Source organism: Drosophila persimilis, unplaced genomic scaffold (assembly GCF_003286085.1).
Source record: "Drosophila persimilis strain 14011-0111.01,24,50 unplaced genomic scaffold, DperRS2 tig00000000-arrow-pilon, whole genome shotgun sequence".
NCBI lineage: Eukaryota > Metazoa > Arthropoda > Insecta > Diptera > Drosophilidae > Drosophila > Drosophila persimilis.
Window position 1 is genome coordinate 2,860,133 of NW_020825288.1, and position 27,556 is coordinate 2,887,688.

At 47.2% G+C, this 27,556-nt stretch overlaps 5 protein-coding genes across 7 annotated transcripts; 3 read left to right on the top strand and 2 right to left on the bottom strand.

Annotated features, from left to right (window-relative positions):
• The first annotated feature begins 1,587 nt into the window (after positions 1-1,587).
• On the top strand, positions 1,588-2,826 carry LOC6595277. The gene has a single exon (XM_026985050.1). It carries the CDS (start codon positions 1,888-1,890, stop codon positions 2,143-2,145), a length of 258 nt encoding a protein of 85 aa, XP_026840851.1. The 5' UTR covers positions 1,588-1,887; the 3' UTR covers positions 2,146-2,826.
• A 5,359-nt stretch (positions 2,827-8,185) lies between these two features.
• LOC6595276 lies at positions 8,186-8,680 on the top strand. The gene is made up of 2 exons (XM_002020179.1): positions 8,186-8,489; positions 8,550-8,680. The coding sequence occupies exons 1-2, from the start codon at positions 8,186-8,188 to the stop codon at positions 8,678-8,680; spliced, it is 435 nt and encodes a 144-aa protein (XP_002020215.1).
• Positions 8,681-14,571: 5,891 nt separating this feature from the next.
• LOC6595275 lies at positions 14,572-19,608 on the top strand. Its single transcript, XM_002020178.2, has 4 exons — positions 14,572-14,932; positions 14,994-15,721; positions 15,781-16,056; positions 16,128-19,608. Exons 1-4 carry the CDS (start codon positions 14,649-14,651, stop codon positions 19,364-19,366), a joined length of 4,527 nt encoding a protein of 1,508 aa, XP_002020214.2. The 5' UTR covers positions 14,572-14,648; the 3' UTR covers positions 19,367-19,608.
• A 12-nt stretch (positions 19,609-19,620) lies between these two features.
• Positions 19,621-22,271, bottom strand: LOC6595273 (solute carrier family 25 member 44). 3 transcript variants are annotated; one of them, XM_026994221.1, is made up of 4 exons: positions 22,257-22,271; positions 20,892-21,818; positions 20,693-20,820; positions 19,621-20,609 (listed from the first exon to the last, which is right to left on the bottom strand). In XM_026994221.1, exons 2-4 carry the CDS (start codon positions 21,586-21,588, stop codon positions 20,418-20,420), a joined length of 1,017 nt encoding a protein of 338 aa, XP_026850022.1. In that variant the 5' UTR covers positions 21,589-21,818; positions 22,257-22,271; the 3' UTR covers positions 19,621-20,417. The 3 variants fall into 3 exon arrangements, with proteins under 3 accessions (XP_026850022.1, XP_002020212.1, XP_026850017.1); XM_002020176.2 differs by lacking the exon at positions 22,257-22,271 and adding an exon at positions 22,222-22,252; XM_026994216.1 differs by lacking the exon at positions 22,257-22,271 and adding an exon at positions 21,873-22,071.
• Positions 22,272-25,886: 3,615 nt separating this feature from the next.
• Positions 25,887-27,554, bottom strand: LOC6595272. The gene is made up of 2 exons (XM_026995342.1): positions 27,415-27,554; positions 25,887-27,355 (listed from the first exon to the last, which is right to left on the bottom strand). Exons 1-2 carry the CDS (start codon positions 27,482-27,484, stop codon positions 25,935-25,937), a joined length of 1,491 nt encoding a protein of 496 aa, XP_026851143.1. The 5' UTR covers positions 27,485-27,554; the 3' UTR covers positions 25,887-25,934.
• Positions 27,555-27,556: the final 2 nt, after the last annotated feature.

Here is a 27,556-nt window from a genome sequence, read left to right on the forward strand (position 1 = left end):
GGTGAGCGTCTCCCAAGCAGACTACGGCACTGCACTTTGTACGCATGGAAGAGACACGAAAGTCAGAAAAGCCAAGAATGCTGCTGCTTTGGCTCTCTTCTGCCTCAGTCTCTGCTTGCTCTCTCTGTCCCTCTGCTGCTGTTGCCGCTCGGTTTCTTCTCAGTGACACACTTTCCGACAAACGCCGCGGCCCAGAAGTAGGTGAGCAGCAAACCGAATGTGTGTGTGTGTATTCCAATGTACGTTCTCCATTCTACGCTTCGGTGCATTGAAATTTCTTTTTTCGCTTTCTTTTCGAACTCTCCAACACTTGCGCTCTCCCGGTCTCCACACAAAATTTGGTTCTTTACTTTGCCACCCACTTGAAAGCCGCGAGTCGCTTTGTTTCGCTCTCCCTCTCGCTCACGCCGACCGGCGCTGACGTCAACACCGACGTCGCTGTTATATGGGTCACACCGCTTGGAGTTCTTGGAGAAAACTGGTAGTACAGGTCTCTGGCAGAGGAAAGTGATATGGCCACTTGATCGAAAGCGAATGCGTTTGCTTCGGCGTTTGCCCCAGCTTTATGTCATTCTAGAATCTAGATGCGTATGCTTTCCAGCTGCTGGTATGCGATAGATATCTTGTTAGTTCTTCCAATTTTGGGGTCAGGTTCACAAAGATGGAATGGCATTTCCGCTCCGTGTGCGTACAAAGTGCATTGAATTATGTAAAATATTAAAATAAAAAAAAATACCAAAAAACAGTAATGTTTTTGTTGTCTGCTATGGCCCGAAAGGTGAATGAAACTTAGTGAATGCCAGCAGTGGATGGGAGAGACCAGCGAGCGAAGGCGGGTGGAGTGGAATGGAATGGAGAGCCAACAGGTGATCCGCTGCATTGCTTAGTGATTTTCACCTGGTCTCCGGCTCTTGGGAGCGTGCCTTTGGAATTCGCAAATTGTTATGAGCAAAACAGAGAGAGAAAAAAGCACGAAACTGAAAAAGAAATAACAGCAAAACATAAAAAAAAACCAAATCGTTGCCATACAAAGACGACGTAAAGATTACACAAGCGCAGCGTCGACGATTATATGTCCGCCGAAGAGCGGTGGGAGGGGCGCTACGGCATTAGAAATAACACTCTGCTGCAATCAAGAAAGCTCTCCCAACCAGCAGAGCAGCACAGCGCAGCAGCAGCGGCAGCAGCAGCAACAGCAGCAACGTCAGAGCTGGATCTGAAGCTCTGGCCTCCCATTTCAAGAGCCGAGCCGAGCCCAGAGACCGATCCCCGAAACAACGCGACGGCTCATCGGAGCTGCAGAGTGTAGAGAAATTTATCATTTCACTGCAGCCAAGACAGAGACAGCGGCGCAGCCAGCAGGCAACAGCAAGCGTTCGCAGCCAGTTTTCAGTGTTTCTCTTGGGGTCTGCTCAGCTGCTCAGCTGCTGATCGCTCTCTTTGGCGCTCTCTGCTCATCGTGGGGCTGCCGCTGCTGCTGTGCTGCTGCTGCGCTGCCGACGCTCGCTGCCTGGCCGCCTGGCTGGGGTCTGGCCACAAAAACAACACCACAGCTTTTCGAAATTAGTTCTAGTGAGTCTGTGAAAGTGTGAGCGACTGCGACTATCGGACGACGATTTCTGTTCACGCGCGATCAATTGGCGAACCGCAGGCGGATCAACTGGTCACTCATTTCCGAGAACTGCCGCAAGAAAAAATAAGAAGCACTCCCACACGCAAGCACCAGTAAAAAAAGAAAAAGAAAAGCTGACAAATAAAAATAGCTGGCAGATCAGAAGACAACGATCCGCAGAACCGAATAAGTAGTGTGGAATTATCCATACAGCAATCCATATCCACCCATCAGTCGGGGCTACCAACCAACCATCCAAGCAAACCACGTGCAAAATGTCGCATCAGTGCAGCTGCGGTCGCGATCTCAACAACAACTACGTCTCCTACACGAGCGCCTACGCCAATGCGAACACGGGTCTGGACCGCGAGACGGCAGCCAGCGGCGGAGGCAAGTCCAGCACCTCGCACCACACACAGCTGACGGCCAAGGTGATGTTCGGCACAGTGGGCGCCATCAAGGAGTTGCGCGACAAGGAGCAGCAGCAGGCACGGCACGCGGCAACGACGCGCGCCGGCGAGCGACGCAACTGAAAGTGAATTTGGGATGGGATCAAATGGGATGGGATGGGATGGAATGGGATCGGTTCGGATCGGATGGTAGGAGGATAATGGATGCTGGATGCTGGACGCAGGCGTCATCGGGGTTGTGTTTCGAGTGCTGTGCAGTGGGTTTTTAGGGGATTTCAGATTGCGTTGGATCCCATCCCGTCCCGATCCCGCATCCCACATCCCACACTGGATGCGGCTGCTTGGGTGATGTTAGAGGCTTCAAAGGTGTTTACGGGGGTTGAGCAATTTGCGGATTTGCTGGATGAGTGTGGCCAACAGTTAAGAAAGACATTCCTTCTTTAAAACAAAACAAAAAACAACTATCCAAAAAAAGAAAAATCTAGAAAAAATCAACTACAAAAAAAAGGGAACTAAAAACATCACTTATTTATACGATTATCTGCCACACTGTAGTTCTGTTAGTGCATCCTATTACTTTCAACTGTCTCTCTTTATCTCTCTCTATTTTTATACTACATGATGATATCCTTAAACCAGTTCATGCTCCTGTTCCTTCAGTTACTAATTTCCGATATTTTATCTGAAAAAAACAAGAAGATTAGCCCAACTCTTTCGAGAAAGGGGAATTCGATTCGATGTAAATTGTTTATCACATATTTATATATACTATATAGTGCAATACTTTAGCTGTACTCTCACACACACACCACCACACACATGGCTAGCTTTAAGTTTGTTTTATTTTGTAAGCGCACAAACACACACACACACACACACATGCCCTTACATTTATACACTTTACAATGTTGTTTAATTTTGTTTTTTGTTGTTCACGCGCTCTGCCAGTTTTGGGCTGCGCGTCTGGAGACTTCCAGGTGCTGCTGCAGCTCAAAATGCAAAGCACGTAGCCCACACACACACACACACACATACACTATACACTTTAAACCATATAAATATAACTATCTATACATACATAAATACATGCATATATCCATTAATACTTATACAACTGTTATTATTTTTAATAATCATATTGTATATGCTTGAAGAAACGAATGAAGAGGAGCCGAAAATGAAAATGAAATACTAAAATTTATATTCCTCTTAATGGGATCATGTTTGCTCAAGTGATTTTGTACTAAAATGGAAGCGAAAATAAATGAAATAAAATTAAAAAATTATACAGAAATTGAAATTCAATTAAAATCAAACAAAGTGCTGTAAATGGCAAACATTCTGAACAACGACCATGAGCTTTTGTCAGGCATTAGGAGGACCACGTACCCGTATAGACAGCATGACAGCGCATCCACAATATACATATTTATTATATCAGATAATATACTATATATAATACACCTATCTACTCGTACTACTTGTAAATCTATTTATAAGGCTAATCCTAACAAGGGCCAATAAAAATCGAACTTTTAATAAAACCGAAAACCGAAAAACGCTTCAAGAGATTGCCAATTTCAATTACTCCGAACAATGGTGGTGCGTGGGAGGGAGGCGAACCTTTTTCTCCCACCTCTGTCTCTGCGCGTGAAAGTAAGAAAAAAGAAGAAGTGAAGAAACAGAAACGGCAGAAAACAAAATTCAAATAAATTATAAATTACAATAAAGCAAAAGGGGAAAAGTAAAATATGCGAAACGAAAGCGAAGTCTGAAGTCAGAAGCCAAGGGGGCGCCTCGTGTATTATTTCAGCGATTCTTTTTGTGTGTTCTGCCTCCACCACTGTCCGTCTATCAGTCCCACTGTCCCTCTATCGCGCTCACACTCTCTCTCTCTCTCTGTCCCACTCTCTTCTAATTATCAATCGCTCTGCCTATGTGGAGGGCCTCTGCCTGTGTGAGCAGAGCATACTCGCTGGTTCTTACGCTCGTAACAGTGACCCAGTCTCAGTCTCATTCTCAGGTTTCGGTCGCCGCCGCCGTCGCTGTCCAGCACTTAAGTGTCGTCAGCAGCAGCAGCAGCAGCAGCAGCAGAGTTCCATCTCATTCCCATATTGTTTCTTCCTCTCGCGGCGCTCTTAAAAGCTCTCGCGGGATGTATGTCGCTTAGTGGATCAAAGTCAGCCTTTTTATGGTTCTGGTTGTTGATTGTTTGTACTCTTTTTTGGAGGGCACGGCGCATACAGTTCAATTGAAACCAATTGTCCAAGTGCGTGGCTCTTGTCAAGCAAATTTATTTATTTATTTGCTTACGTATACTTAATGTACGAGCCGTATACGTAATGCAACGCCCACCACTGGTGCATTTTGAACCAGATGGAACGTCACTCCAATTACCAATTGAGAGAATCGCTTTGATCTGTAATTGAAATTCTATATAGAATGCTAATTGAACCCATTTATGGCTCTCATCTTGCTGCCGGACTATGCCTATTTCGTTTATATTTATTTCATATACATATGTACTTCTGCAGCTGGACTCAGCATCATTTGAAATGCCGATCCAACTCTCCAGAGTACACTTATACTCAAACGATTTCATAATTATTATGTGATTCAGATCTGATAACATCACGTGTAAGTACAGTTGAAAGCAATTTTAAAAAAATTCGAGAATCCGAAGGGGATGGAAAATCCCATTAGCAATCGCTATTAGCCTTTGTAAAAGAGACTTTCATTTCGTAAGCTTATATGGGACTCTCTTAGACTGTTTTATTATCGTTCTCTTAGTCGGATCTGATAGATATAATATCGAAGTACAACTATTTCCTGTTATTATTTATAAAGTTTCTGTATTTTTGTTGAAGATAACAAAACATCCAAATTCTGATGGAATCATTAGCCCTATATTTTATGAAGCGATCTTTTGTGCCCTGAGCATAATCTCTGTTATGTTTTTGGATTCTTGTAACGGAATTTCAAACATGATCTTGGATCTCTTTTTATCATTGGAGATTCCTTACAATTCCGTTTCTGTATTCTCTGAAAAGTTTGTACAAGAATCTCGTCTCGGTTCTCATGGTAATCTCTTGGGTTTTATAGAATCTAATATTCTTCATATTCTGTAATCGCTTTAATGTTATCAGCTACCATATTTCTACCATATCTTTGAAAAAATTCCCCCTTTTTTAATCTCTTTGCTATAAACTATTTTGCAATGTCAAGACTCTTGCCAACCGCACTATTCCATTTCTATTTTGAGACTTTTTGCAATGCTGATGTCATGCCTTTTCTATGCATATTCTGCTTTCCGCTCGGGTCCGTTCGGTTCGGTTCAGATCACAGATCTTCAGGTCTCTTTATCCACGCTGATCTCTGGGACTGCGACTGCGAATGTTACTGGGAGTGTGAGTGGAAGTGCGAGTGTTATTGTTTGTCACTTTGTTGGGTGATACATCAAATTCTTAATTTATGAGGTGCAATTTTTACGATCTGACTGTGACCGTGCCCCATATCCCCTCATTGTCCCCTCCCTGGGCTGAGAGTAAAAGCATCCAATCCGCTGGTAACAGCACTTCTTTTTGTGTTTGTATTGGTTGATTATTTTTTTTATTTCTGTCTTGGCTTTTTTCACTTTTTCTTGCATGCTCTTGTGGCAAGAACTTTCTCTTCTAATTGAAAGCAGTTCGATGATGGCGGGCGATAAGCCATCGGTGGAGCGGTGGTGCGGCGGAGCGGTGGCAAAGCATCCAGCTGGGCATCTTTTGATGGACCGGCTATGGCGATGGATGGACCGTGGACCGTGGACCGGGGACCGTGGACATGGACGTAGATGTGGATGTGGAACTGGTTGACTCTTTGGATGCGGCTGTGGCATCAGCGGAGTGGAGGAGTGGATGAATGGCAATCCACAATGTAGTAAGACATTTCTTATGCCCCGGCTATAATGGGAACTTTATGCAGCCGGAGGCATTTTATCTTTCTCCCTCTCTCTCTCGCTCTCTCTCTTTCTGCGATTTGAATACTGGACAAAAAAAGTCAGAGTCGTGGAGGGGCCGCGCACCGCGGAGCCGGCGATAAGCGCCAACAAGTTAAAAAATAAATAATAAATATTTAAAAGTAGAAGAGTATCGAGGGAGATCGGGGCACAGATGGAGGAGTGGCCGAGGAGGGGGGCAACACAACTGCCACTGCGAGACGGAGTGAATGAAAGCCAACAGAGAACTGGTCGCTTGCCTGGGAACACTCTTTGCTCTGGGTCTTGGCTCTGGCTCTGGCTCTGTATTTTTCTTCTTTTTTTTGGTGAGCAACTCTGTGGCACGGCACAGCTTGGCGTCTCGTATCGGCATCTCCGTTTCTTTCGGCTTCTAATGGCAGCCGTGAGGTGAGAATCGATTTAGTTCGGTTTACGACGATCAAAGATACAAACGCGAAAAAGTTTCTATTTGGTGTGTGCGGCATATTCGAACAGGCCACAAGGAGAGCCCAGCCCCAGGAGCCACGAGGAGTCACGAGGAGCAACACCCACTCAAACAGAGAGTAGAGCGCGTACCCCAAGAAGACTCTTCGCGAAAGTCCAGCCCAGTCCAGACCAGAGTCCGCCTCCAGCTACTTAATTGAGGCAGGTGTTAATCACATTACAAATTGCACTTTGGTTAAATCAATTTCCGTTTTTGCGCAAAAGATCGCCGAACAAATTGATTATTATTAATCGCCCGACTGCCACAGTTGGCCAAGTGAGCGTGGCCAAAAGAAACATAACGCTTCGACGGCCATCCGGAAAATTTCTCTCAAAACAGCCACTTCCTGGTGGTTGCTAGCGGATGGAGGAGGGGGAGAGGAGACCTTTGGCTGAGGGAAAAAGCCGTGGGCCTAATGCAAAACTAGATATCTGACAGCCCAGAGCCTCGGCTAATTTCATAATTGGTTAAACAATTAAAAGTGCTTAGGATAGTGCAATCTCCGATTTTAAGAATTACCAGTTTTCGGAGCTTCAAATCTTTGAGTTATTTGGATCGGCATTTCTGCTTCCCAACGACTCTGGCTGGCAAACAGCTGAGAGCCCCCCGGTAACATTTTTGGAGCTGCACACTCGAGAAATACCATAGTTTATTACACAGAGAACTGCCAGTCTTGACGCCTGTTATGTGGCTATTGAAGCATATAAAGTGATCCGCATTGCATCAAATCAGCAAAAACGAATCAAGACATAAGCAATGCAAAGAAAAGCTATGTTTGGGGTTGTCCAATGCTCAAGATACCCTCAAAGATCAGCTATACGAAATATTATCCTACATAGAGGAATTTAAAGAATAAATATTCCCCATTGATTGCTGTTTCAAAAGAATGGCTGGGATTTCTCTAAGAGTAGAGCTGCTCCAGTCTGCAGTCTTCACTCCAACTAATTCCCAAGTCAATTCATATTCCAATCACACCACATAATTAATCAACTCTCCGCGTAAAAGGGCATGAACATAGCGGCAAGCACTTAACCACTCGTGCGCAGCCAGCGTAAAGCGTGAATTAAATAAAAAATGCAGAAAAAGTGCAAAACAAGAAACAATAACACAAAAATACATAAGCGAAAAATGTGATAAATATGGTTCGGCGATAAAAAATTTGTAGTTGTAGCTAATTTTTGGGGTATACTGGGGTATATGCTTTATAAGGAGATCTCACCACCAAAATCAGTGCAGTTTTGTACCATTAATATTTCTAGTTATGAAAGAAATAGGTATTCCTATAGTCGTTGCATTCTTACCTTTACCTTACATTATTGTAATTAGCTGTGGGCAGCCCCAACATAGCAAAATAAAATTGAATAATATCTCTTTTTTGCTGAAATGCTTCTGTTTTTGTTATCGTTGCTGATGTAATCGATTGAATCAAATCATAACAGAAATAGCAGTAAAAACATGAATGATTTATCAAGATTGGTGACCCACAACATTGTAACTTCGTCGATAATTAAGTTTAATTAGACAGCTTATTGATTAAGCCATGTTTTTTATAATTTATGTGGCCCCAAGGTGGGAGAGTAGTGCAATCCATCCATAATTTGCAGCCATTAAATATGCAAATATAAAACAATTTGATCCACGATTATGCCTAGATGTATTTGTGAATGCCGTGATCTTTTGCAGAACTTTGCCGAATGCTTGGAATGTTGCAGCCATCATTTTTGATGGTGGTGGTGCTCCTAGCGACATTTTCCCAGTCCCTTCATCTGGAAAATGCCGGCAGCAAGCCACCCACCAAGGAGCTGCCCCGCCCGCTGATCCCACTCGAGGAGGAGGAGGAGGCCCACATGGACGCTGAGATTGAGATGGGAACATTCCAGAGAGAGCGCAATGGACGCTCACGTCGCCCCACCCTGATGGATGTGGCATTGCAGCAGAGCGTGCGGCAAGGACTGGACGCCATGGCCGAGCTTTATGGCCGCATCCAGCCGGAGATGCTGCGAAATGGTGTGTATGTGTGGTAGTCCGACCTAACCTTCATTCCAATCCTTGAACATACCGCAAAAGGTCAAACCCTGCAGGACAATCATCCGGCCGCGATGCTCTCCCGCTTCAATGCCCCCACCGTGGACACCGAGCGGCGGGAGATGGCCGCCTATGCCACCATAGCAGCAGCCAAGGCCTTTCGCAAAAAGTAAGTTTCAGGGGGTGGTACATGCAGATACAGTGGGTGGTGCGACTCCTAAGAGTGGCTGAGTGGCTGATGTGCTGTGGGTGTGGGTGTGGGTTGCTGTGGTGCGGCATAAGTTCATCAGCCGCAAATATGTGGCGATGACATATGAAAAAAGTTATTCGCAAAAGCGAGGCGCATAATTAAAAACCGAATTGATTTCATCAAACGAGGGTGGGATGAAGAATAGAGAGAGTATACGAGTATGAGTGATATATTTTACTTTATTTAATTGCATAATGTTGGGAATGTTCCTTGTAGTGATCCTTTATCTGGTAAATCGATTGGGACTCCAATACATGTCTGGTCCTAGAGCTCCCTGTCGAAAAGTGCATTCCAAAAGAACTTTTTGAAACTTTTTGGCTCTAGATTATCCAAGAGGAAGGGATGGGTAATTGTCCTCTATGATTCTTATTAGGTTAGGCACTAAATTAAGATGCTACTAGGAGGTTCTTAGGTCCCTGCTCAATTGGTTTTTTACCCTATCGCTGGATGGATTTCTGGGTGTGCTTCCCCATTAGGCGAATATTTAACCCTTCAAAAACTATAGCTGGAACTTTGTGGGCTGCCCTCGATTGTGTCCGGCAGGAGAGCGGCATGCCGCACACTCGAGCTGCTTGGCCGCGGGCAATCTAATGCAAAACCAACAGTTACAACAACAAAAAGAGCCAAAGACAAAGACAGAGACAGAACGAGGGGGAACGTTGTGAGTTGCTGCGGACACCGCAACTCTACGGTTATACCCGATACTAAGTCAGTATGGCTCTCCTCCGGCAGACGCCGCTAATATTTAACGACACGACAAAGAGTGCGTGCGAGAGAGACAGAAAATCAGTCTGAGCGTGACGTCGGGCGCTGCGTAGCCACTGCAAATTGATTTGTTCCTTTTGGCTATAAAAATGATCTGATCTGATCCAGATTCAGCAATCTAATAGATATGGTCATTATCTATGATTCTGCGTTTTTAGTTTTCTCAAATCTGCAATATTGTGGATGCAACAGATTTTCGTCCTTTGTGGGGGCGGATGGGGGTGGGGCGAAATTCTGAGATATACGTTTTATAGTGACATCTTAAAGGAGTGTGTGCACCAAATTTGGTTACTCTAGCCTTAATAGTCTCTGAGATTTGTGGTTGCCTCAGATTTTCGTCCTTTGCGGGGGCGGAAGGGGGGGTGGCGAAATTTGGACAGGAAACGGTCAAGGTCCGATATCACAGGAGTGTGGATACCAAATTTGGTTGCTCTGGCTTTTATAGGTTCTGAGATCCTTGAACTCATATTTTGCAATTGGCAAAACCGACCATGAAACCTGTGTGTTAGAGTGAGACAGAGCGAGAAAGAGTGAAATTGTTTTCGTGATTCTGGCTGTAATAATTATACGATCTGGTTCAGATTTTGCACTCTAGAAGATATAGTCATCTTCTACGATTCTGCGTTTTTAGTTTTCTCGTATCGTCGAAATTGTGGATGCCACAGATTTTCGCCCTTTGTGGGGGCGGAAGTGGGCGGGGCAAAGTTTTGAAATATTTTTGGAGCAGTGACATATCACAGAAGTCTGGATCCAAAACATCGTTGCTCTAGCTCTTATAGTCTTTGAGCATTAGGCGCTGAAGGGGACGGACAGACGGACAGACGGACAGACGGACGGACGGACAGACGGACAGACAGACAGGGCTCAATCGACTCGGCTATTGATGCTGATCAAGAATATATATACTTTATAGGGTCGGAAACGATTCCTTCTGGACGTTACACACATCCACTTTTACCACAAATCTAATATACCCCAATACTCATTTTGAGTATCGGGTATAAAAAAGTGAGCAATATGACTCGTATTATTGAGTTGAGGAAGCCTCCCCTGCGGTACATACGAGTAGGTACGGTACCCCCTGTGCGGAGCCCCTGTCCGTCCGGCCATTCCTTCTCCTACCAATTACCGTTGGCAACTTTCTCGCTTGATTAACGAGTTCTACGGCATCCATGGCAGCGGAGGCACAGCAGCAGCAGAGGTAGCACCAGCAGAGAGCAGAGAGCAGCCAAGCCATGGCTAATGAGTTGGAGTTGGGAATGGAATGGCAGTGGCAGTGGAAGTGGCATGGCCTGGAAGTTGGCTCAAGTGGAAGTGCGACCCCCGCCCCATCAGCAAAAGTGCTCCAAAATGAAGCGAAAATCGACCGGCAGCAAAAATCGTAGCCAAAACGATGGGACTCGGGCGGGGAGTGTGCCCGTGTCTGTGTCTGTGGCTGTGACTGCTCATGACTAAGAGTCAACTTTCACTTTGACATTGAAATGCCGGATAATTGCAAGACAAGCCAACAGACCAGACCAGACCAGATCGGGCCAGGCTAAAACAAGTGATGGCAGGGGATAGGCGAAGGTAAATTAAAGACGCCAGGGTTAAATGACCTCTTTGAAAAAAGCAACGGAAATGGCAGTCGCCACCATCTCTGACTGCGACTTTACTGCACCTCCGACTCGGACTCCGACTCGGACTCCGACTCTAAGCGAAGTTTTTCCAGTTTTTTCACTGGCAAAGTTTTCACTTTTCACAACGGGTTGGGTTTCCAGCTTGTGGCTGTGGAAAATCCATGCGATTTTCCACACACAAACTCATAAAACGCATTAACTCGAAACAAAGTCGAGAACTTTCACCCAAAGAGACAGACAATCTCCACAGGTGGGGTCCATTTGGCAGCTCGTGTTGGGATCTCCAGATGGAGGTGCCACAGGTGATGGGGCTCAGGTGCAATGAGCTCTGACCGAGCCAAATGCAAAGCTCTCAAAAATACATTTATGTAATTGCAATCAATGAGGCGACACCACATCGAAACGTCCAGACAAAAGATGCTGATGGCCATAACTGTGGGGAATGTTTGTCCAATGGCTGTCCAATGGCTAAAAAATCAAATTACGAAATGGCCAACATGTTGGGTTTAATTAAATATCAACAAATATCAACAGATACCTACCTACCAGCCATTCAGCAGATGATGATGATGTGGGGCTCGTTAGTAGTGCCAAAAGCAGCATTTAGCCAAATTAGAAGCCAAAGAAAGCGATTGAGCGAACGTGACAACAAACGTTAGAAAAAAAAACTCAAGAAAATTTGCCAGTATCGTAACCGAAGATAAAGATACTCTCAAATGCAGTACGATCTCGAAGTACAGTGCTGAGTACTTCGAAGCATTACTCAGAGAACCATACAGTCGAGATGTATTCCAAAATCAGACAAGTAAAGGCAAAGTAGAGAGAGAGTCTTTGTTATACAAATGGAGTGATAGCAGACAAAGGGATAAAGCGATAGAATGTCATAAATCTCCATCGTAAGGATTAATATATTTGCTCAGTAAATATTCGAAATTTCTACTGAATACAAAACTTAGCTTCATCAGCATACATGATCCGCGTACACGTGACTTTATTGCAGTGATGTTCCCAGTGCTGACGATATACATACATATGTATGTACAATAGTTCTCCGGCTTACTAGCTACAAGGAAAAGAAGTATCGTGTCCTAACAGTACAACCAGATAGCTTTAAAGCTTAGTTACTAGTTTGTGTAGACGCTCGCTCTCCTACTTGTTCGGTAAATGTACTAAATAACAGACCGACCCACATCTCCATGGCCGTATTGACTGATCAAGAGAACACACATAAAATCTAAATATTGGAAAAGCTTTCTTTGCATCGCAGTGCTCTGATCGAAATAACAGTACCCTCTTCAAGGGTATTGGTGGGCATAACCAAATCTAAGCAAATCGAAGTTTCGCCCTCCCTCTCGCACCCACCCCAGCACTACCATTGGAAGCTTCGCATTCGGTATTCGCAATTTGATTACATCAAACGGTGGGGGAGAGCAGGGGGGGCAGCAGCAACAAAAGAGCGAAAGGCAAAGCTAAACACAAAGCTCCAGACGGACGACTGAGGCGAAGACGCAGACGCAGACGTAGACAGCGGACTTTGACAACGACGGCGACGGTGACGGCGACAGCGACGACTACGACGACTTCCACTGATATGCTGGAGAAGAAAAGAAAGAAACAGAAAATGAAACACAAACATGACGCGACTTTCGTTTTCTACCAACGTCGACGTCGAGCATCGAATTCGAATTCGGCCTCAAGCTTCCCAGCCATACGAAAGTTTTTGTAATTTTGTATTGTGAATTTTTGTTGCTGTTGTTTTCGTTGTCGTCTGTGCAGAAAGTTCAATGAACGCTGTCGTGGCTGCGGCTGCGCTTTTTGTTACTCCTACACACACACATTATATATTGTATATATATACACACATGCTTACATGTCTACATATACTATATATTTATGTATATGTATCTATGCATCTGTGATCGAGATTGCGCATACGCTGCCTGAACGCAAGGCAAAGGGCTTTTGGCTTTTTATGGACTTATTTTATTATTAACACAATACCAAAAATAGCTTTATAAATAAATTGTTCAGCGGGCAATGACAAACAAAGCTCAAACAAAGCCTGGGAAAACATTTCCACTTTCACCTGCCAAATGGCAGGAAAACCGGAAAAACGTGCCGAAACGATTATACACTAGCACTTGCACATCCTCCCAAGAGCAACCCACAATCAAAGTTAATTTACTAATTGTCCATCTCGAACATCAGTGAAAATATCTAGAAGATTGATTGATCGACAGATCACAGGATAATTATGGCCTGGACAGGAAGTAGATTAGAGGTCCAAACTAAGAGAAAGTTGAGAGTTTAAGAGTTTTCCAATTTCCTGTGATAGATTAAATGCAATTTTTGGATAGATCATTGATTGCTTAATTGGAGTTGTGCGATAGAATAATCATTTTTGCCTTGATATCTTTATGTGCAGCATTTTTTGGATGTAGGCCAGATAAACTAATTTCTGTTAAAATTCTTGTGTATTTCTTGAGTCATTTAGGTTGCAAAAAAGCTCATTATCACTAAACGTCTGACTTACAACGAAAATATAAATACTCAGACGGTTACCCGTACCCATACAATGCGAAAGCTCCGTTGCACAAAACCATTAATGGAAATATTGCTGAGCCATATTTCCTAAAAGGACATCGTTATCGAATAGAATAGAAAAGTAGATGGCCCAAAACGGCTCAGATACTCTGAAAAAGATTGGTTTCGGATAAATAATTATCCATAATTATTTAACAATATTTATTGGCACTTTGCTGCTTGGATAAATATATGTATATGTAACTACAACCAAGCAACAATCTGCCAAAAAAACGGACCCTGTATTATGGATAACTTTCCCACAATTAAATTGTGCGATTATACCCTATGTGACACTGCATGTTTCATGACCAAGTGATTATACCCCCCAAAGATTCAAACGAAATGAAAATCAACGAAAACAAAAACAACCTGCTAATAAATGTGGCAAATGGAAAGCAAAGGCGAGTAAATTAAAGCCAGCGGCAAGCTCGGCGATTTCTTATGCGTTTTCCCGCCTCGAAAAAACCTGCACTCTCACACTCTCAGTCACAAAACACACAGCAGACAACGCAACTTGCTTTAATTCGTGGATGGTGGATCCCAATTTGATGCCGCCGCCAGCAGTGGAGCAGCGAGCTGCGGCCCGCGAACCCGTTTCCACCAACTCCGCTCGGAGCTCGGCTCTGGCGGAGTGGAGCGTTTTATAAATAGAAGCCGGCGACGGTGTCAGGCAGCACTCGAATACGAAATTTGAGCGCAGCCATGTCGTGGAAGCCAGATCCATTAGAGCCTAGTAGGCAGCCAGGATGATGTCCTGAGATCCTAGTACTATCACTCGACTCTGTCTCTCTTTCCGTCTGCCTCTATCTCGACAGCTTCCAGCACATCGATGAGCTGGCCCGCCAGTCGCACGCCCAGAAGATCTCCCTGCGCCGCACGGCCCTGGAGGGTCTCTGTCCGCCCCGAGATCCACCGCCCTGCATGCCCGCCTCGGAGCGGTATCGCACCCACGATGGCACCTGCAACAACAAGCGCAGACCGCGCTGGGGCACCGCCCAGATGCCCTTCAATCGGTTCCTGCCGCCAGAGTACGGCGATGGTGTGGACACTGTCCGCAGTTCCACGGATGGAAGCCCGCTATCCTCCTCCCGGTTCGTGAGTCTGCTGGTCCATGGAGCAAGGGAGGGCGAGGCACCCTTGACCCTGATGATAGCCCAGTGGGGGCAGATGCTCGACCACGACATGACCTCCACGGCTCAGCCACGGTAAGCCAAACTATTGTTAGTCTTTCACAGCTTTCTAAGATTTTCGGTGCTCTCTTGGCAGCTCCATCAATGGCTCGATTCCCAGCTGCTGTGGCGGCAAGGACTTCCATCCCGCCTGCTTCCCCATCAAGGTGCCCCTGGACGATCCCTGGCTGGCCCCACTCAAGGTGCGCTGCCTCGAGTTCCTGCGTTCGGCTCCGGCCCAGCGACGCGACTGTGTCCTGTCCTGGCGGGAGCAGACCAACCAGGTCACGTCCTACATAGACGCCTCGCCCATCTACTCGAACAGTGCCAAGTCCTCGGACAATGGACGAGTGTTCCGCCACGGCCTGCTCATCTACGGACGCGGAGATCCCGCCGAGGATGTCTGTCAGCGTGGAGCCATAGCCACCAAGTGCATCCGTTCCGGGGATGGCCGAAGCGGAGAGCAGCCCGGCCTTCTGGCCATGCACCATGTTTGGGTGGGCGAGCACAACCGTATTGCCCTGGAGCTGAGCGAGATGAATCCGCACTGGAGCGACGAGAAGGTCTACCAGGAGACGCGGCGACTTGTGGGCGCCATGTTCCAGCACATCACCTACCGCGAGTTTCTGCCCGTCGTCCTGGGCCGCGAGGTGTGCCGTCTCTTCGACCTGGACCTCCTCTCGACGGGCTACTACGAGCGCTACAGCACCAAGGTCAATCCCACGGTTGCCAATGCCTTTGCCGCAGCTGCCTTCCGATTTGGACACTCCCTGGTCCAGAACTCCTACACGAGATGCGATCGCCATCACAATGTGATCAATAACAGTGAGTCATCCTCTGGTATCCTTTGAATGTTCCCAACTTATTTTTGCCTCCTAATCCAGATGTCAGCCTCCATGAGGAGTTCCAGCGAGGAGACATTGGTTCGGCGGGCTCCCTGCATCGCCTGCTCAGAGGCTTAGCCTCCCAGCGTGCCCTCAAGCGGGACGAATTCATTACCCCGGAGCTGACCAATCATTTGTTCCAGACGGCCGGCTTTCCCTTTGGCCTGGACCTGGCTGCCATCAACATACAGAGGGGCAGGGATCATGGCATAGCCCCGTATAGTGCCTGGCGAGTGCCTTGTGGCCTCACTCCCATCCACAGCTGGGATGATTTTGGTAATTATTCCCGCTCTCATTTCCCCCTTCAATCTTTCAGAGATTCATCAATCAACTTCCTTTACCCATAGCCAACGTAGTCGGACCGGAGTCGGCCAAGCGTATTGGCCACGCCTACCGCAGCGTCCACGATATCGATCTATTTGTGGGCGGCATCGCGGAACGTCCGGTGGTGGGTGGCCTGGTCGGTCCAACCTTTGCCTGCATCATTGCCCAGCAATTCAGCAACTCCCGGCGGGGCGATCGATTCTGGTATGAGAACGGAGGCTTCGAGAGCTCATTTACGCCCGCCCAGCTGCACTCGCTGCGACGGGTGTCCCTGGCGCAGGTCCTCTGCCGGACAGTGGGCGGAGGTACCCTCCAGCCGCACATCTTCATACCCGCAGAGTTCACGGACAACGAGCGTCAGAGCTGTGGAGTGGGCAGCCTGGCACCCATCGATCTGAGCCCCTGGCTGGAGCAGGATCCGTTTGAGGCTGGGGGACATCAACAGCAGCCTGATCAGGTGTTCACTATCGGACAGCCAGAGCTGGGCTCCCTACAGATCATCAAGGAGGAGAAGGCTGGCTTCTCCAATCGCGTGAAGCCAGTCAGGCCTCAGGTGGAGGTCAGTGCCAATTCGGCCAGTGGCTTCCATCGCCCCAGCAGTGGCAACATCACAAAACTAAGCGACAAACTCGACCTGAAACGCAAGACAGTGACGACCAACAACAACAATAACAATCGTAGGGTGACGCCAACCCGAAAGACAGGCAGCGGGGTAAACAACAAACTGGACAAGTCCCCCAAAATAACACTGAACATCAAGAACGTGAACGTGCGAAGACCAGACCAGGGTACGGGTCTCAAGCGCAGGGTGATCATCAATAATGTCCCCATCGAGCTCAGGCATGCCGCGGGCGGGAATGCAACCGGTTCGGATGCAGTAACAGAGACCGAAGACGGGGACCAGGACGTGGACGTGGACGTGGACGTGAACGTAGACGAGGACGTAGTAGAACTGCCAGAGCTACGGAGTACTGAACCACTGAATCCGGATAAAACCGACCTAAAAGACGCAGACCGACAGCCACTGACAAACGTGACAACTGCTCAAAAAGACCACGTAGACACCTCCATTGACCCACTAAGACAAAAAACAGACGACATGAAGGCCCCGAAGCGTGTCTCAAGGAAACTTGCACAGGGGACAAAATCACAGGACAAGACAGCTGACTTTCGACTGCTGCACGTACAACGCAATCGAACCACAACCGAGACCACTGCCACCACAGCCAGCCTGGGACGATCGACACTACTGACCAAGGCGCCAAAGACGAACAAGACCACGAAACGCGGAGTTGAACTGAGACAGTACCAGAGCAGACCGATCTATACGAGACCCCAGAAGGTGGTCGTCAACGGACCGAACGCCGACCAGTACGAGATCGAGATTAACATACGACAGACGAACAAAAGTCCACAGACTCGACCCTCTTCTACGGCGGACTATGCCGAGTACACGACTGTCTACAAACCGTACAACACGAACCACAACTACGACCCACACTACGGGGAGTACGCCAGCACCACGCCCATTCCCAGCTACGGCTACTTTCAGCCGCAGGCCCAGGAGCTCAGCACACAGTCGCATAGGACGAAGCCACCGACGATTATTTACCTGAACGACAGTGACGACAGACGACAGACCACTACTCGAGCACCGAACATATTCCAGAACTTTCTGACCTTTGCCACCAGCGGCTTCAATCCGCTGGGCAATCGACATCCCTCTCCCACGTCACCGACTCCGATCTCCCAGCCCCACAAGGAGCGGCCCCACTACGAGAACACGGTGGTTAACAGTCCCCTGAGTGTGGGAACCTCCCACATCATTGCGGGTCCAGCGTACCCTCCTAGACCGTCTTCGGTTCACTCGTATCCCGTCTCCACCGGCTCCCAGATAGGCGCCAATCATCAGTCGTATCCTGTGTCCACCAGCTCCCAGATAGGCGGAAGCCCACATTCGGGCTATATACATGCCTCCAGCAGCGCCGTGAGTGCGGGCAACTTTGGGAGCATCTCGGGGGTGGCCAGTGCCAATGGAGCCGACAGCACATTTAGCTTTAACATACGACCACGTCCCAGTCCCGAGGTCAGTCCGGTGTTTAGCTCTTATCCACGTCCGCAAAGTCAGAGTGGCGGGGGCTACGGCTTGACTGGACAGTCGCCTTATAGGCCAGACTATCAGCCAGGTCAGAGCGAGCTGTATTACGATCGTGAGCTTAGCTCCAACAGTAATACGAGTCCGTTTTCCAGCTCCAGTTCCGGTCACAGACCACAGACGCTTACGCACACACAGACTTTTTACGGACGGACGCCGGAACTGAAGGAAGCAGGCCCAGACAGCATCAAACATAACCATAGCAATGACAACGACCTAATCAAAACCGAGAACAAATTGTACCTACAAGACTACGACTATGCAAGCCGCACTCTCTCTAATATTACCAAGGACGAGAGCACACAAGACGACAACGACAACGACAACGACGACGATTACGTATACGACGAGGATGAGCCCAGCAACGACCTGGACAAAACAGACAGCACTGGGATGTCGACCAAGAAATACGACAAGGACGGCTACTTGAGACCACAACTGACGCTGGACGCCACAGACAACAACAGAACTACAACGAACGCCACAGCACTGGACGACAACTACGTACTGCACATGCTGGAGAACAAGACTCAGAGCCACTATGTGACGGAGATTCCCAAACCCATGCTGTCCACCTCCACGCGGAGCATAACCAACAGCAAGGTGACCGTTTTCCCGGACAGCCTGGGCAAGCAGTTGGGCAATGACATTCTAGCCGACGAGGCGGACGACTATGACGACGACAAGACTGGGACTGGAACTGGTACTGGAACTGCCAATGGCGCGCTGCAGAAAGCTCAGAGGCTCAAGCAGCTGGCCAGTGTGGCCTTTGCCCCGATCACAGTCCTAACCAAGCCTGACAGACCCGATAACTGGGTCATCTATAACAAGGCCAGTGAAGAGCCGCCGTTGCCTCAACCGCCGACCCTTAGCTTGGATGTGGCGCCTACCGGAGAGGTTCCCACTCCCATACGTTTTTTTAACAATGGATGGAAGAAACAAGATCTGAAAGCAATCCCGGAAACAGCGCCGTCTTCAACCACAAAAACGGACACACCGCAGACAGCAACAGAAACAGACATCACAACGGAGCAGGCGGGGGCTAGTGGCGCGGGAGAAGAGGAGGGAGGAGAGTCAACCACTGTGGCAGCATCTGAGAGCAACTAGTAATGCCAAATAAGCCCTAGATTACTTAACATTTATTAACTTATTTAAATTATAAAATCACGAAATAAAGTGCAACCATCATTCATTTCATTAGTCGTTGAATCAAAATAAAGTGAAGAATCTATTATGAAAGAAGTGATAATCCGGTAAACCTAGCCAAGGAAGAGTCGGAAGCAGGTCAAGGCAGATGGATGGAACCCCTCTAGAACTCTTCTCCTCACTTACAGCACATGGAGATGGATTTCAATGTCGTATTCACAGTGCCAAAAATGTAACAATTCTTGGTTTGTACTTTATTACAATATATGCAAACTAAAACTAAAACTATTCATTCAGAGAACACACAGACACACGAATGCTTAACTATGTATAAGTAGGTGTTTGTTTCCCCAGGGACGTGTGCTGCCACACCCCGGTGTTGCCCTGTTTCGACATTAATTTCTTATTTCGGCATGTCCAGTATACAATACCTAAACAGTACAATATAATATATAGTATAGTAATATGATTTTGGCGCAAACATTGCTCTGCTGTGCGCAAGTAGTGTACAAGTATAAGTAATTTGGTTACCATTGTAAATGGTATTATTATCAACATCATCATCAAAGTACAATTACAATTTCTATGTATATTTGCTATATAATAAATTAGGCTTGTCACCGATCTATCTGCCTCTAGTCGTTAGGTATAAAAAAATGACTAAGCAGTATAACAACATAATTTACACTTTATGCTACAACACTTTGGGGTATTTGAATATGAAATTGCAGTATTTGAACATCCTAGCCGCAAGCAAATTAAAACATTCTACTAAAAGTACATCGTGAATATAACCGGTATACGGTATCCGTTATCCGGTATACGGTATCCACATTCTGCTATCCTATCGTTAGCAAATTTAACTAGTTAACCTGTGCTCTTCTCCTTCATTGGTATTTACAAACGTAGGCGAATCACCTCTGGTGGTTTTTCAGTACGTCGCGTAAATGCAATTTTGAGTTGGTTTCCGTTTTGGGTTTGGGCTTGGTTTGAGGGTCTTGTGCGCAATTCATTACCATCGTATCTGGTGTTTGTACTGCTCATCTATGGCTATGCGTTTGATGGTCTCATAGCCAAGGATAATGCTAAAGGAGAAGGCCGCCGACTGCACCAGGCGGGCGGACAGGCCCTTGAAGAAACAGTTCAATTTCTCCTCCCGCCACAGCTCTCGGAAGGCAAGGCTCATCGAGTCCAATCGATGGACCTAGACAGGAGTGACGACAACATTATGATTTAGATAAGATATTCTATTTATGACTCTGGAGGTGGAGTGGACGGTAGACTCACCTGCAGACGGGCGCGCACTATGTCTAATGGATTTGTTAGTATTGTCGTTGTGAAGCCACCCAGACTGCCGGCCACGCATTGTATGAACAAATGGGATACCCAAACGGGGCAGATGCGACAGAGTTCGTCTGGAATGAAGAGCAATCCAAATTGAATTAATCTTATCTGGCTAATGGAGGCACTTTGGGGCCTGACTCACCCTGATATAGATGATAGAAGGCCCACCACATTGCCGAATTGGGTACATAGGCCATGAGGCTGGCCACATAGCCTCTGTAGAAGCCGCGCAGACCATCGCGACGCATTATCTCCCGTCCGATGTCCATGGAGATATGGAGGCGGCTGCGGCCGGGCCATGATTTAATACCCAACGGATTAATATCTACCTTGGCTCCGGCATGCGCCGACATGCCCAGAACCATGGCATGCTGTGATATAACATCGAAAGGAACTATGATGGTCTGACCCACCAGCGAGGCGCATCCGCCTCCGGCTAAAGCTTTTACACGGTGCCCGGCACCCAGGTCGGTGAGAAGGTGTCGCACGCCTTCGTAGGTGCTGATGTAGAAGACGCCCGACACAATTTGCACCGACGATATCCAGAAGCCTCGATACAGTCCAGGAACACCCTCGGAGCGGTAGATTTTCATGGCACAATCCACCATGCCCTTGTAGACATCGCTCTTGTGCTGCACCTGGAGCTGCGTCTTGATAACGGTCAGCGGGAACAGACAGCAGCGCACCGAGAACGAGCTGAGCATGGAGAGCGGAAAGAACTTGGTTTTGTTCATCATGTTCCATTCGATTGTACGTATGTAGGGAGATCCGTCCACCCCACTCGTCGTGCCGCCGGCGCCACCGGACGGCACAGTGAGCCGTGTATTCGTTTCCGCCATGGTGTTACCTGTCGGACACTGTGCGTCCGTAGTAATACGCTTGCATGCGGGGCAAGTATGTGAGTGATGCCGATGCGGATGTAACGCTTTCTTCTAGGCTCAGCACTGTTCAGAGCATCCTCGGGCATTGACGGCGGGGGCATTCAACCAGCATGACGACTATTATTCACTTAGTTCCCTAGCTATTCTCTCTTTGTTTCCGCTCTGCTCTCGTGTGTGTGTGTGTGTATCTGTAAAGAACAAAACAACATCTCAGTGTTGACGCAACTCGAACGCATACGCACGAAAATCATTGCAAAGGCCTCAAGGTCGCGCCGTGACAGATTGAATCTTTTTTTGGGGTAAACGCGGCCCCAACCTTTGGTCAGTGGGCAAGGCCAAGGAGGACGTGCGGCGGGAGTTTTGCGTAATCCCAGGGGCTATCTTATCTTCCAGCGACATTCACACATTTGTAATATTAGAGTTTTTATTATATAATGCGCAGACACAAGGCACCACCTGACTGAGTGGCCACCCAACGCCTCACTCCCCCCCACCCTAACAGAAACATTGTGCGTAAACAAAGTTTCAAGGTGGAGTTCTCTGCACGCGCTGCACTGCTTCAGAAATCCTTGGGGTGGGTCTTCCACCTACTCGGCACTTGGATGTTGTTATTGTTTCCTACTCACGCCTGTATTGTATGTTTGGACTTGAATTGTACATATCACAAGATTTATTATATTATCGATTTATCGCGGAATATCGATAAGATATATCGAAATATACCGTCTAATTTTCAAAATATACCATAAATATACTGACTAATTCAAGTTCTATTATATATATTCCTCGTTTTTGATATTCCGTGTAATATTACTAACTATATAGATCTCTTAGCTTTGCCCACATAATTTTATATGCTTGCTGAATCAATTTTGTACAAGATTAACTACTTCTAAGTACTCGCATGTATTTTATTGTGACAAAAAAACGGTGTCAACAAAAATGTTCAACAAAACAAACAGTCGCAATGTTGTGACGTCAATATTGCCGGTATTTGCAGATTCATTTCGTGTCAACCAGAGTATGGGCATTTGTATACCCTATTTCGTAAATATTATATAAAGTTGCAGCTTTATAGCTTATACTGCAAGCTGCTGTCAAACGTAATTAATAAAGACCATGTCTTAGATTGAATTTTGTTGGCCTATTCATGCATTTGATTAGTTTCTTGTCTATATGTACATATATACTGATCCCAGTACAAGTTCTTGGTCTCTGCAGACAGACGATGTGCTGCAAAATATCGTTTAAAACAGAGACTATCTAGTTTCTGCATTAATTAGAGCCTGGAATGACACACATTTCCGCAATGGGACTCATTGCTGTCAATCGGGTAATAGAGGTCCTTACCACTAACCATACAGCATATAGATGTGCCAGTTCATACAACGAAAGTGTCACACACCGGCTTGCGCTATCCGTACCCCAGAGTGACGTCATCATGAGATAGAGAGCGCAGAGAGAACATCTTTGCATGTGTTAGTACACACGCAATATGTTTCGACAAAAAGTATGTGATTGTATGTTTTTTCAGATTTTTTGAACTCTCTCAGGTCTGATCTGTTTTGCCACCAGCATGTTTTAGTGTATGGGTGCACATGCATTCTCACGTACTTTGCGTGTGTGTGTTTACTATTGCTGGCCGCTAGAACTGAAATTTGAGTTTGGTTCTTGTTTCGGGTCTTTTGATGGACTGACCTACCGCCACAAAATAAATGAAGAATGGGCAGGGGGTGGGGGTATGGTACACTAGGGCGCGGGAAACAAAATAAAAGCTGTTATTTGTTTGATTTATACCACAAAATATAAAATATTACAATAATATAATTACACATTTATTTCCTTATCTTAAGCAGGTTGATTATAAATTATGCAAACGCCGTCGGTTCTCGACGTTTTGTTTATATCAAAGACTATACAATACCAAAGACTATACAATACCAAGATGTTGCATGAGCGACCAAAAAGCTGTTCTATGGCGGGTCCTAACATTAGAACCCAAAAGGCACGAGGGAGCGCGCGGGGTTTCAATTCCCTTTTCGCCTGTACTTCGTCTCTACCGCGACCCCGCTGCCCATCGGTTTCGTCTGTTCGGCAATTCTGGACTCTCGAGCCTCAGCACCGTCGAAGCGGTGGTCGCGGATCGCCGATGTCTTTGGCGCGGCACAGTGGGACTCAGCCGAAATAGTAAAAAAATTGTATGAGTTCTTTAGATAAATTCTAATAGAGAATTTTCCAATCGAATTTTCCCACTGTGCCGCTCCAAAGACATCGGCGATCCGCGACCACCGCTTCGACGGTGCTGAGGCTCGAGAGTCCAGAATTGCCGAACAGACGAAACCGATGGGCAGCGGGGTCGCGGTAGAGACGAAGTACAGGCGAAAAGGGAATTGAAACCCCGCGCGCTCCCTCGTGCCTTTTGGGTTCTAATGTTAGGACCCGCCATAGAACAGCTTTTTGGTCGCTCATGCAACATCTTGGTATTGTATAGTCTTTGGTATTGTATAGTCTTTGATATAAACAAAACGTCGAGAACCGACGGCGTTTGCATAATTTATAATCAACCTGCTTAAGATAAGGAAATAAATGTGTAATTATATTATTGTAATATTTTATATTTTGTGGTATAAATCAAACAAATAACAGCTTTTATTTTGTTTCCCGCGCCCTAGTGTACCATACCCCCACCCCCTGCCCATTCTTCATTTATTTTGTGGCGGTAGGTCAGTCCATCAAAAGACCCGAAACAAGAACCAAACTCAAATTTCAGTTCTAGCGGCCAGCAATAGTAAACACACACACGCAAAGTACGTGAGAATGCATGTGCACCCATACACTAAAACATGCTGGTGGCAAAACAGATCAGACCTGAGAGAGTTCAAAAAATCTGAAAAAACATACAATCACATACTTTTTGTCGAAACATATTGCGTGTGTACTAACACATGCAAAGATGTTCTCTCTGCGCTCTCTCTCTCATGATGACGTCACTCTGGGGTACGGATAGCGCAAGCCGGTGTGTGACACTTTCGTTGTATGAACTGGCACATCTATATACTGTATGGTTAGTGTCCTTACCCGATTCAAGTTTGGTTATCGATACTATCGACTGGATGCAAGTGGTGCGCGCCAAATCTAACTTTTTTGAATGTGAGCGACACGGATTTAAATGTTGTCAACCGGGCCATTACCGATTCAAAAACTACGACGAATTCCTCAATTTTGATCTTCCATCGAATATTACCAGTTAAATAGACCGTTTAGCCATGCTCACTTAGTTTTATACGATTAATGAATCTACTTAACTGGCTTTTTCTTAAAACTTGTTTTATTGGATTTTTTCTAAAAAAAAAAAAAAGGTTTTAACGAAAAAGGTCAAACAAATAAATGATGAAAATTTACTGAAAATACTGAAAATTTGTGCACCCAACATAAATCCAGCAGTCTGGCAGCGCTTTGACCTAAGGCCACCAGAGCTGGCAACTCTGGTGGCTAACGTTCACCTAAATTTCAAAATTTTGGCTTGAAATTCGTAACTATGATAAGAAATACTTTGATTATGAAATTCCATTCATATTATATAAGATCTAATTTAATAATAATCTAAGAATCTAAGAACATTTAAGACTCCAGTTAGAGTCTTACGGTTTGTTGTATTCCTAAAATAGTTGAACAGTTTCTTAAACAATTATCAAATGTTAATATTTTGTTCAAACTAATTAACGACAGCACTCAGTTACCATTGGCCACCGCCCATTAGAGGAGTTCAACCAATGACCAGCCTCTGGGGGCGTTCCGCACCTGCGCAGAGAACAATCCACAGCATCCTGGCGCATCCACCCCCATTAACAGACACCCCAATCCCAGCCAGGGTCTGGTCGAATCCTGCGACGCCGCCACCACGCCAGTTATCACGGATACTCGAGAACGGCTGCACGATGACAACGGAATGCGCGCTGATCAGCGACAAGTGAAAGCCATCGAAGTGTTGAATAATTGAACATTATTGATGTGCAGAAACAAGGCGAAACGCAATCCTATTAGTGAACATTTCTACCCAGGCCAGCGGAACCCGCCATCAAGTTCAAGAGTGTGTCCGGTCCGGCCGTGTGTGAGTGTGTCGAGTCAAGCGTGTGATCTATAGTTTCCACTAAATGGATACCGCCAAATTGGTAAGATTATATAAAACAGAGTCAGTCGAGTGCCAGGTATCCAATGTATCAATTATTCTGCTTAAAGCTTTTATTTCTGCTCAATCTGAAATAAATTAAGGGGCTAATACTTAAGTGTGCCCCATGTGGGGCTCAGCCATAGCTCAGGGTGTAGCCCATGTTCTCCATCAGGGTCTCCTTGATGGCCGGCTGCAGGGCGCGCTGCATGTAGGTGGTCAGCAGACCGCGCACTCCCATGGAGAAGAGTTTCTCCAGCTCATGGGACATGGCCTCACCCACCAGCTCCTCACGGTCCCCGTTGGAATTGAGGCCCCCAAACCCGCCAGCTCCTCCGCTCGCACTGAAGATGTCCGCAAAGGCTCTGGCATCTGGTTCCACCATCTGCTGCAGCTGCTCGTCCTCGAAGTGGAGCACGTCCTCGTTGAAGCTCAGTTGGTCCACGAAATTTTCCGTGGGTCCGTTTTCGGCGAACCGCCGACGACGTCGTCGCCGCTTGTTGAACTGCCGCCGGTAGAAGTTGTCCGCATTGACATCCACGAACTCCGCCGAGTCCTGGCCATGGCTATCGCTGCCCAGCTCCAGGCTCTTGTCCCGCTGCGTGGTGTGGTCCAGCCTGATGTCATAGTCCGGCTTGTGGTACTTGCCCCATCTCTGGGGCTGAGGTCGCGTCGTGCCCATGATGACATGTGGTTCGCCCAACTCCACCTGCGGAGGGGTTCCTGGCCCGTAGCCGAATCTCCGCTTCGAGTTCTGTCGCAGCCGGATGCCAGTCGGTCCCTGGCAGCCATGGGCAAAGACGGAGATGAAGCCGGGCTCCGCAAAGTGCGAGTCCGTGCGTACAGAGGAGGCGCTCAATCTCCTGGACTGCTCATACGAGGGCGGTAACGAGCCTGAGCCCGGCTCCAAGCCCAGCGGCACCGTTCGGAACTCGATGCCAGCATGACGCAGGCGGAGTATCATGTGGCAGCGTCCGCCCATGGGCTGCATCACCACCTTGCCGCTGAGGGTGAGATCCGGGAAGATGAGTCGCGTGTCCAGCGTGGAGTTCTCCGTGCTGAACTTGCACTTGTCGATCTCCACCCAACGGGAGGCGGACTTTGCGGGCGGCACACGCACCTTCAGATCCTCGACCTCCACCCGGGATATGGCCAGCTTGTGTGGCTGCCGGTGCTCCTGCTGATGCTGCTGCTGCTGCTGCTGTTGCTGTTGCTGTTGCTGGTGGCCGGAGAGCAGTTCCTCCAGCTCCAGAGCAGCACTGGAGTCCGCAAACGGATAGGGACGCCCATTCCTGTGCAGAAGCTTGGCATGGTAGCCACGTCCCGAATTGTAGCTGCCGCCCCCGTTGTAGAAATCATCCTCGGGGTCACTGTGCTGGCCGTAGAAGCTGTGGTACAGCTGGTAGGGGCTCTGTGCCGGCGGCTGCCACATGGACCGCGAGCGAGTCCGATCGGAGGAGCTCTTGGTCTGAATGCTGCGCCGTCGCATGTGCTCTAGGGCGCTCTCCAGACGATTCGAGCAGCGATGCGGCACCTGATACGGCTGGGACAGGGCCACTGGAAGTGAGGGTATTGTAGATCCTCGACCAAAGAGAGACCAACGAGTGATTACTTACCCTGGATCAGGGCGCAGATCAGCAGCAGAGTGCACAGCCAAAGATAATCCCGGCTAACGTATTCTGACATGGCGCTGAACTGAACATGGAGCAGGTAATTCTGAAGCGCTCTAGTGGATGTTTTGGGGGATGGGATGGAAAG